This window comes from Drosophila teissieri, unplaced genomic scaffold (assembly GCF_016746235.2).
Source record: "Drosophila teissieri strain GT53w unplaced genomic scaffold, Prin_Dtei_1.1 Segkk7_quiver_pilon_scaf, whole genome shotgun sequence".
NCBI classification, from domain to species: domain Eukaryota; kingdom Metazoa; phylum Arthropoda; class Insecta; order Diptera; family Drosophilidae; genus Drosophila; species Drosophila teissieri.
The window spans coordinates 747,789-757,812 of record NW_025225038.1 but is presented as its reverse complement, the minus strand read 5'-3'; the positions used below and the strand labels follow the sequence as shown (position 1 = coordinate 757,812).

General features: G+C 51.4%; 1 protein-coding gene across 1 annotated transcript; it reads left to right on the top strand.

The window, feature by feature from the left end:
- The first annotated feature begins 2,774 nt into the window (after nt 1-2,774).
- On the top strand, nt 2,775-4,001 carry LOC122625794 (actin cytoskeleton-regulatory complex protein pan1-like). Its single transcript, XM_043805846.1, has one exon. The coding sequence runs from the start codon at nt 2,775-2,777 to the stop codon at nt 3,999-4,001; it is 1,227 nt and encodes a 408-aa protein (XP_043661781.1).
- Nucleotides 4,002-10,024: the final 6,023 nt, after the last annotated feature.

Genomic DNA, 10,024 nt, shown 5'->3' with positions numbered 1-10,024 from the left:
TTCTTCAAACAAGAACTTCTGTACCTAGGGCACCGTGTCACAAGCCAAGGGATAGGCACGGACCCAGAGAAGGTAGCAGCGATAGCCCAGCTAGAACCACCGTCATCGGTCCGAGAACTAAGGCAATACCTTGGAGTCGCATCGTGGTACCGACGTTTCGTGCCTGTCTTCGCGCGCATTGTAAGGCCACTCAACGACCTCCTCCGCAAGGGTACCAAGTGGACATGGTCACAGGACCACCAGCAAGCCTTCGAGGAGGTAAAAGCCAGATTGGTTACCGACCCAGTCTTGGCGTGACCCGACTTCGGGAGAACGTTCATCCTGCAAACGGACGCCAGTGACTACGGGATTGGGGCAATCCTCACGCAGGACACAGAAGATGGCGAAAGGGTCATTTCATACTCCAACCGGACCCTAAACGGAGCCGAGAAGAACTACTCGACAACGGAGGAGGAGTGCTTGGCAATCGTGTGGGCTATTCGGAAGATAAGGCCGTACCTTGAGGGATACCACTTTAAGGTGGTGACGGATCATATGGCGCTGAAGTGGCTGAACAGCATAGAAAGCCCTTCGGGAAGAATTGCCAGATGGGCGTTGGAGCTGCAGCAGTACGACTTCGAGGTAGCATACAGGAAAGGCCGGTTGAACGTGGTAGCAGACGCATTGTCGAGGCAGCCACTGCCCGAGTCGGTCCCAGCAGAACCCGATATGCTGAGAAGAACGCAGGATAAGGGGGCCGAATCAGAGTGCAGTTGGATCAAGGAAATGCGAAAAAAACTAAAAGCACAGCCTCGAAAGTTCCCAGACTACGAGTGGGAGGGTAGCACCCTTTACAGGCAGATTCCGCATAGAGCAGGGAACGAAGATGTAGTGACCTGGAAGCTATGTGTTCCGCGGCAGCTGAGGGAAACTGTCTTGCGTGAAAACCACGATTCCCCAGCAGCCGGTCATGTAGGCAGTCGGAAGACGATTGCACGGCTTGCAGCCCGGTACTACTGGCCAGGAATGCAGAGAGATGCAAGGGCCTCCGTTCGGAAGTGCGAGGACTGCGCCAGGTTCAAACCGAATCAGCGGCAGGCGGCGGGAAAGATGTTGACACAGATCCCGGAGGAACCCTGGGCGACAGTGTGTTCAGGGAACGCATAGTCTCACGATTTGGAGTACCGAAGGTGGTGATCACGGACAACGGCGTGCAGTTCACGAGCCGGGCTTTTAAGAAGTTCCTAAACGACCTGGGGATAAAGCAGCAGTTTACGGCACCGTATACCCCACAGGAGAATCCGACAGAGAGAGCAAACCGCACTGTGATGACAATGATAGCGCAGTTTGCCGGACAGAACCAGAGGAATTGGGATGAAAGGTGGCCCGAAATCATGCTGGCTGTGAATTCCAGTGTTTCAGATTCCACAGGCTACTCACCGGCATTTTTGACACAGGGCCGCGAGCCAAGACTACCGAACGCACTCTATGACAGAGAAACGCTAGGTACAGGAAGGCAACCAGAGTCACCGGAAGGAAACGCTGAGAAGATGAGAGAGGTCTTCGAGATTGTGCGCAGGAACCTAGAGAGGGTGTCCCAGGACCAAGCAAGGCATTACAACCTACGGAGATGACAGTGGAAGCCAAGCTTTGGTGAAGTGGTGTGGGTCAAGGAGCACCATTTGTCTAAAGCGGCTGAAGGGTTTGCGGCCAAACTAGCTCCGAGGTTCGATGGACCGTATCAAATTGTGGATTTCATATCGCCAGTGATATGTAAGATTCGCCACCGGACGAACAAAAAGGAACGCACGGCACATGTCAGCGACCTAAAACAGCAGGATCAGGAGGAGAATGGGGACAAGAACGTGGAGTCGGATCCGTCAGAAGGAAGCAGGGAAGGCATGCAGGAGAAGATCACAACACCTGAGAACGGACGGGGCTCGGCAGCCGTTCTAGCGTCAGGCAAAGGCGAGAGTCAACGGGACAGACGGCGAGTCGGACAACCGTTTTAACGTCAGGCCAAGGCGAGAGTCAACGGATGCAGACCACGAGCGGACCAGAATATTGCCTCAACAACCAAACCAGGGGATAATAAGTCCACTAACGACGGGAAGCGGAAGAACACCGAAACCTGAGAACGGACGAGGGTCGCCAACCGTTCTAGCGTCAGGCCAGGGCGAGAGTCAACGGGTGAAGACTGCGAGGCCAACAACCGCTCTAGCGTCAGGCCAAGGCAAGAGTCAACGAAGGCAGGCCACGAGCGAACCAGAGCACCAATGAACATTCCCGACGGAAGCGGGGCAAAGGGGAAGACTGGAATAGAAGGATGGGCCCAGCTGGGTCAACAGCCCACCACCGGAAAGGGGGACCTGATCCGACTCTGAAGAGAAAAAAAAAAAAAACCCCCCACTAAGGAAGAAACAGACTACGGGTCCAGGACTGAAAGACAAATAGGCTATGCAACCGGGCAATAAGCTCGTTGAATGTCCCGAAGAAAGAGGAGAGACGGTACGAGAATCAAGGAAACAGTACCGTAAGAACGAGCGTCTGGAGTCGGAGACCGACAAAGTCAGACTAAAGCCCGGGCCCGAAGCACCAACACCAGAGAGCAGATAGAAGGTGGGAAGAGATCGACGCCGACGTATGCCGCCGTGGGACATAACGGTAAAGGTCTAAAAGGGAGTGGCGAAACCGAGGTGTAATGGATAGCCGAGCGAAGGGCTCAAGTCACAAGAAGTTCGACAACTAAGATGAGCGCAACTGCCGAAATGCACCATACAAGGAGGCTGGCCACTATGGGTCAGAGGGTCGTAGGACCCGTCGAGTGGCAAGGACGGTCGGGGGGTAGGCGTATGCCTAACCCTCGGCCCACCCAAGCTCCGAGGCGTGGTGCCGAGGACGAGCGGGGAAAGGACCCGGAGCCAGTAGTCACGTCGGACGAGAGCGAGCTGGAGTGGGAGGAGGACCCAAAGAAAGAGATGAGGACCTGGCGGCTGAAGAGGGCCAGGAGCGGAACCGATAACCGGATCCTTCCGGGGACCGCGCCTGTGTTCGAGGAGGCGAGGCGGAACCCTAGAGGAAGCGGGGGGACGTCAGCAGCTATAGCAAACGCCATCGTGAAGATGCGGAGACTGGAGGCCGACCTAGTGGTGGCCATGGGAGCCCCGCATCCGGAACGGATGGCAGCGAGGGAGGAGTACGAGGCCGCCAAGGCAACGCGCGTCCGCATGCAGCAGCGGGCAGCCATGGCGGCCATGCACGAAGTCCTGCAGAGGTCGAGGACCAAGGAGGAGGAGGAGAGAAGGTGGCTCCAGGAGCTCGAAAGGGCAGAGGAGGAGGAGTGCGCGGCATGGGAGCTGGTCGCCTGGCACGAGGAGGGAGAAGCCGGTGGCAAAGGAAGAGAGGTACCCGCCACTCCGCGGTACATACACTCGGAGGAAGTGATGAAGGAAGAGACCCCGGAGCCGTCCCCACCCCCGTCACCCATAGCGTCGGCGAGGATCCCACCTACGCCCCGGCCACGGCACTGGCCACCCAGCCCCCCACCCAACCCGGTGCCGACCGCCCGTACACCCACGGCTCCACCCACCCAACCGGAACCCCAGGACCCCGTGGAAAACAAGGACCCTCCGACCCCGCAAGCCAGGATGTCGCACCAAGTGCGGGAGTACTCCGAAGGAGGCAGACGATGGCAGCAACAGGTCGTCACGTGGACATGGCCGGTTGGCCCCGAAGTGCCCAAAGGAGAAGAGGCGCCGGTCCATGGTGGTTGGGCTCCGCCAACTCCGGATACTGCGGCCGAGCTGGAGAAGGGGCCATGGGTGTGGCCATCACCCAGGGACACCCCAAGGCCCGGACTCCAGCGTCAGTCATCCGCTCCAGCGGTGGGTGTCCTCGCATCCCGGCCGTCCTGGGTGCGGACGGCGTCTACATCAGAGGTCCAGCGATGGGCTCCGATTCCGGAGGCGGAATTGCCCGCGGAAATCGTGGATGAGCCGGTGATCCGGGACGCCAAGCGCTGAGGTAGCCGCCGGTGCGTGGTCCTGCACCGCGGAAACGAAAGGTTCCGAGTAAGGGTAGCGGCGACTGGGATCCGATTGTTTGGGTTGGTAAACGATGTCCAGGTAGCTGATCCCGCCCAGAGTTAAAAATAATAAAAAAAATAATAAGAAACACAAACACAAAAACACGTAGCACATTATTTAAAAGGACGGATCACACGAACGCGCACAAAACATAGGATATATTCAGGTATATGTAGATTCAGATTCACGTCATATCAAAAGAATTTCATGTGGGCGAAATCTGGAAGAGAAGAGTAGTAAATGTTAGTGGGCACGTGAAAGAGAAAAAAAGCACAGACAGGAACTTACGTGCGGGTCAAAGGGCGGCCGGAAAGAGAGTCCTTCCGCAAGTGCTGGTCCGCCTCCAGGAAAAGGGGTCCATGTCGATGCCATCTAAAGCAAGGAAGAGCAAAAGGTCAGCATGCGCAAACAGAGAAAAAAATAAAAAAAAAATACGGTAAAAAAAAAAGAAAGCAGCATCCGAATAGTCATCGAAGCCGAAAACTAAAAAAAAAAAAAAAAAAAAAAAAAAAAAATCCTGTTCAGCATTTGCGATCACAGTGCTAGGAAGGCGCCATCACAAGGTCGATCGCATCGATAGTCAATCGATGGGCAAAAACATCGGAAAAAGCAGCACATGACGGGTAACACTACGGAAATACCAGGGTCACCAAGTGGCAACGCCGCCCCAACGGGAGTTATCGGGATCTATCGGTAACAATCGATCAACGGCGAATGGTGTGACCAGATGACGAGAAGACGAAAATGTGGAAGGCGGGAAGAAGAGCGTAGAACGAAGAAGAGTCACGGTACAAAGTACAAATGGGCGGCAAAATTTGAAATTAAGAACGAGGAATATACTCAAAGGAGATCGGCGCTGTGGAACTCGAGACGGAGCTGTGAGCGTCGACGGAATCCCAAGAGTGCTCCGCGGTAACCGCAAGGCCGGATTTTAAATCTTCCCGAAGAAAGGGGGAGATGTGAGGAGTTAAAACTCCGCACAAATGCGAATAGTGATCGCATAAGGAGGGCCTGCCGTTGCCAGTTACGCAACAAGGCAAAGCGTAGTAACGGTAGTGCGAAGCCCGGAGAAAGAGAGTTTGGAGACTCTGGGCTGGAGAAAGAGAGTTTGGAGACTCTAGAGGAAGAGAGTTTGGAGACTCGGGAAGTGGAGAGAGAGAGGATGGAGACTCCGGACTTGCTGAAAAGAGAGTTTGGAGTTTCGTTAGAACGAAGTCAGCAGAGGAGCTACGACCGTGATAGTCACCAAGGAGCAAGATCGCTACGTCAAGACGTTCGGGACGAGAAGGTCTCCGAACTGAAGGTCTCCGTCCAAACGACGAAGCACGAGTAGCCAGGAGGCAAACAACAGGAGAGGCCAGACCTAAGCGGGCACCCGAGGAAGCGGCAGGGATTGTGGTGTAGACCCGGTGGACAGTGTAGGAGATCGCGTGCTTGAACCAGGCGATAGCCTGTTGTGTCCGTGCAATCCAAGCAGGCGTGGTCCCGGCGCCACCAGTCCGAACCAGACGTGGGGTTGACGTGTTGCTGTTCCACAGGCGTTTGCCTTGGGGACCACAGCCGTGAGCTTCCGTGAGTCTGCGTACGACAACAATTCTCAGCCCACGCGACGAGCGCCCAACAACGAAGGTCCGCGCCACCCAGGACGACGAACGCGGTAAGACAGTGGAACCAGGCCGCCGAGCAGGACATCCAGGTCCGACCGCACCGGCAGGAGAGAAAAGGTAGGGTGGAATGTTCGTCTTTCACTGGGCGTCTTGCTACAGGGACTGCGGCGTATCCGGGCGATAGCGCGGTGCGTCGGAAGGAACTGAACAAGCGTCTGGCGGGACCGGCCAGGACAGAGCAAGGGACAAGAGGTTGTGGCTAGCGAGGCGTATGCCTTTGAGAGCCCACCAATTGTTCACCCTAGTCTGGGAACGGTGATGCTTCCCTAAGCCCTCGACCTTCCTTCGCGCGCGTCATCGGCAATACCAGGCGAAGGTCCGACGCTACGACGAGAGAGCAGAGGCGTCCGGACAATTGAAGTACATTGTAAACTGAGCTCAAATAAAGACCCGAGAACGAAACTGCGAGTGTTATTACTGGTAACCGGGTGATCACGTTGTTCTATAAATTTGGTCGGACGAACGCACAAACAAATTTTCGTATTACACAGCCAACAATTTATTATTTTTCCGCAAAATCTTCGATTCTCATTCCTGTGCTCGATAACGGATGGCCTCTTCCGGCTTCTAGCGAAGCAATAGCTTCTTCTGTACGCATCGTAGGGCGTCTCTGGGGATGCGAGTTATCAATAGGGGAACCTGTGGTGCGAAATAGGCCACTGGAGAATAGAATTAACTGCTCTGATGGACAATTTAGTCGATGATACAATAATTTCGAAATAAAATAGTTGCTCAATCGGTAATTCATCGGTAATTCCAATTTAAAGTTCTATACATCGAATAAAAACACATTTTATAATAAAACTTCAAAGACAGGATCACACCTAAAGACAAATGCACCCTACATAGATTCCCTGAAATCAAACAATTTAACCTTCTCCAAAAATGTTTCAACAGGCGTATTCTACATCCTATGAAAATGTCCATTTCTTGTCACACAAATTTCAATATTTTTTATCAGCCCAACAAAAAAAAAATAAATAGTACACACAAAATTAAAATTGCCGGAAGTCTAACTTTCGCAAACTGAAGCTTTTATACATTCCACATTCCCTCCCCTTCATGTGTCCGCATGCCTGATGGATCGTTGCGGGCCGCGCAATACGATCCCCTTTTGTCCGTCAAACGTTATGTCATCGTTTTTGACTTACTCCACTTCGCGCGTCAGCACCCCTTTTGGAAATGTATACCTACTCGTTTTGTTGTAGTTTAAATAATAGCATGATTTTATTGATTGGTTGATTTTTATTGGTTGGCGTGCTTACAAAATCCAAGTCGTGCAATATTTGAAGCCAAACGATCATCAAGCAAGGCGTAGATTCGTCGAATGGGCCCAAAGTGAGATTGCCGTTGTTTCCGATTTTCATAGCGCAACTTTAGTTGAATGGTTACGTCAATAAGAAAACCGCTTTTAAAGTGAAGCTAATTCTAGATTGTATGTCGAAACATCGTTACATTATGGGCTGGTAGAATTTTTAGCTCGAACGGTGATCGGTACAAAGACATGATTATTAACATTTGCATTCCCGAATTTTGGAACCTTGAACTCTTCCAACCAGACGGCAACATATCATACAGCTCGTGCCTCCTGTGGACCTGTGAATTGGCCTCCCAGATCTTGCAATTTAACACCATTCGATTTCTTTCTGTGGGCCTATGTTAAGTCATTTGAAAGACAAAATTCGCCGTGTTATTGCCAATATACGGCAACAAATGTTGGATAAGATCATAGAAAATTGGAGGCCAGATTGGACTACATCAGAGCTAGCCGTGGCGGTCATATACCAGAAACCAAATAAATAAAAATCATGTCAATCGAATATCCCGTCGTTGTTTTGATGCAATTGTTTCCGAACAGCTTTTTCTCATGTTTGTGGCAGTGTCGCTAGCTCCGGACTTTCCCAGGGCAGATTTTTCCGCTTGCCACACAGCTCGCAAAATATACATCGAGAACTATAAGTTTTGGGGACCGCAGATGTTGTGGAACGAAGTCAGCAGAGGAGCTAGGACCGTGATAGTCACCAAGGAGCAAGATCGCTACGTCAAGACGTTCGGGACGAGAAGGTCTCCGAACTGAAGGTCTCCGTCCAAACGACGAAGCACGAGTAGCCAGGAGGCAAACAACAGGAGAGGCCAGACCTAAGCGGGCACCCGAGGAAGCGGCAGGGATTGTGGTGTAGACCCGGTGGACTGTGTAGGAGATCGCGTGCTTGAACCAGGCGATAGCCTGGTGTGTCCGTGCAATCCAAGCAGGCGTGGTACCGGCGCAACCAGTCCGAACCAGACGTGGGGTTGACGTGTTGCTGTTCCACAGGCGTTTGCCTTGGGGACCACAGCCGTGAGCTTCCGTGAGTCTGCGTACGACAACAATTCTCAGCCCACGCGACGAGCGCCCAACAACGAAGGTCCGCGCCACCCAGGACGACGAACGCGGTAAGACAGTGGAACCAGGCCGCCGAGCAGGACATCCAGGTCCGACCGCACCGGCAGGAGAGAAAAGGTAGGGTGGAACGTTCGTCTTTCACTGGGCGTCTTGCTACAGGGACTGCGGCGTATCCGGGCGATAGCGCGGTGCGTCGGAAGGAACTGAACAAGCGTCTGGCGGGACCGGCCGGGACAGAGCAAGGGACAAGAGGTTGTGGCTAGCGAGGCGTATGCCTTTGAGAGCCCACCAATTGTTCACCCTAGTCTGGGAACGGTGACGCTTCCCTAAGCCCTCGACCTTCCTTCGCGCGCGTCATCGGCAATACCAGGCGAAGGTCCGACGCTACGACGAGAGAGCAGAGGCGTCCTGACAATTGAAGTACATTGTAAACTGAGCTCAAATAAAGACCCGAGAACGAAACTGCGAGTGTTATTACTGGTAACCGGGTGATCACGTTGTTCTATAAATTTGGTGGGACGAACGCACAAACTCTACTGAGCTAGCCGCACGTATTCCGTAGCGAGCAGACAAACAAAAATCAGTTCGTTACAAATTACTTTTCAGAGGCGAGTATCCGCCTTGTTTTTGTTATGCAAAAACAAGAGCCCTTAGAGCGATGTTTGTAGTCGTGAATAGCCACCATCGTGACGTGCCGTTGCTTGGTGATGAATTCGATACTCCTCGCTAAAAACAATTATAGTCAACATATCATAATCTTTGTATGCTAGCCTTTTAATTTTCGTATTACACAGCCAACAATTTATTATTTTTCCGCAAAATCTTCGATTCTCATTCCTGTGCTCGATAACGGATGGCCTCTTCCGGCTTCTAGCGAAGCAATAGCTTCTTCTGTACGCATCGTAGGGCGTCTCTGGGGATGCGAGTTATCAATAGGGGAACCTGTGGTGCGAAATAGGCCACTGAAGAATAGAATTAACTGCTCTGATGGACAATTTAGTCGATGATACAATAATTTCGAAATAAAATAGTTGCTCAATCGGTAATTCATCGGTAATTCCAATTTAAAGTTCTATACACATTTTATAATAAAACTTCAAAGACAGGATCACACCTAAAGACAAATGCACCCTACATAGATTCCCTGAAATCAAACAATTTAACCTTCTCCAAAAATGTTTCAACATCGTATTCTACATCCGATGAAAATGTCCATTTCTTGTCACACAAATTTCAATATTTTTTATCAGCCCAACAAAAAAAAAATAAATAGTACACACAAAATTAAAATTGCCGGAAGTCTAACTTTCGCAAACTGAAGCTTTTATACATTCCACATTCCCTCCCCTTCATGCGTCCGCATGCCTGATGGATCGTTGCGGGCCGCGCAATACGATCCCCTTTTGTCCGTCAAACGTTATGTCATCGTTTTTGACTTACTCCACTTCGCGCGTCAGCACCCCTTTTGGAAATGTTTACCTACTCGTTTTGTTGTAGTTAAAATAATAGCATGATTTTATTGATTGGTTGATTTTTATTGGTTGGCGTGCTTACAAAATCCAAGTCGTGCAATATTTGAAGCCAAACGATCATCAAGCAAGGCGTAGATTCGTCGAATGGGCCCAAAGTGAGATTGCCGTTGTTTCCGATTTTCATAGCGCAACTTTAGTTGAATGGTTACGTCAATAAGAAAACCGCTTTTGAAGTGAAGCTAATTCTAGATTGTATGTCGAAACATCGTTACTTTATGGGCTGGTAGAATTTTTAGCTCGAACGGTGATCGGTACAAAGACATGATTATTAACATTTGCATTCCCGAATTTTGGAACCTTGAACTCTTCCAACCAGACGGCAACATATCATACAGCTCGTGCCTCCTGTGGACCTGTGAATTGGCCTCCCAGATCTTC

Excerpts from the sequence above, each read along its gene's own strand:
- LOC122625794 (XM_043805846.1), top strand. The coding sequence starts at position 2,775 with ATGGGTCAGAGGGTCGTAGGACCCGTCGAGTGGCAAGGACGGTCGGGG.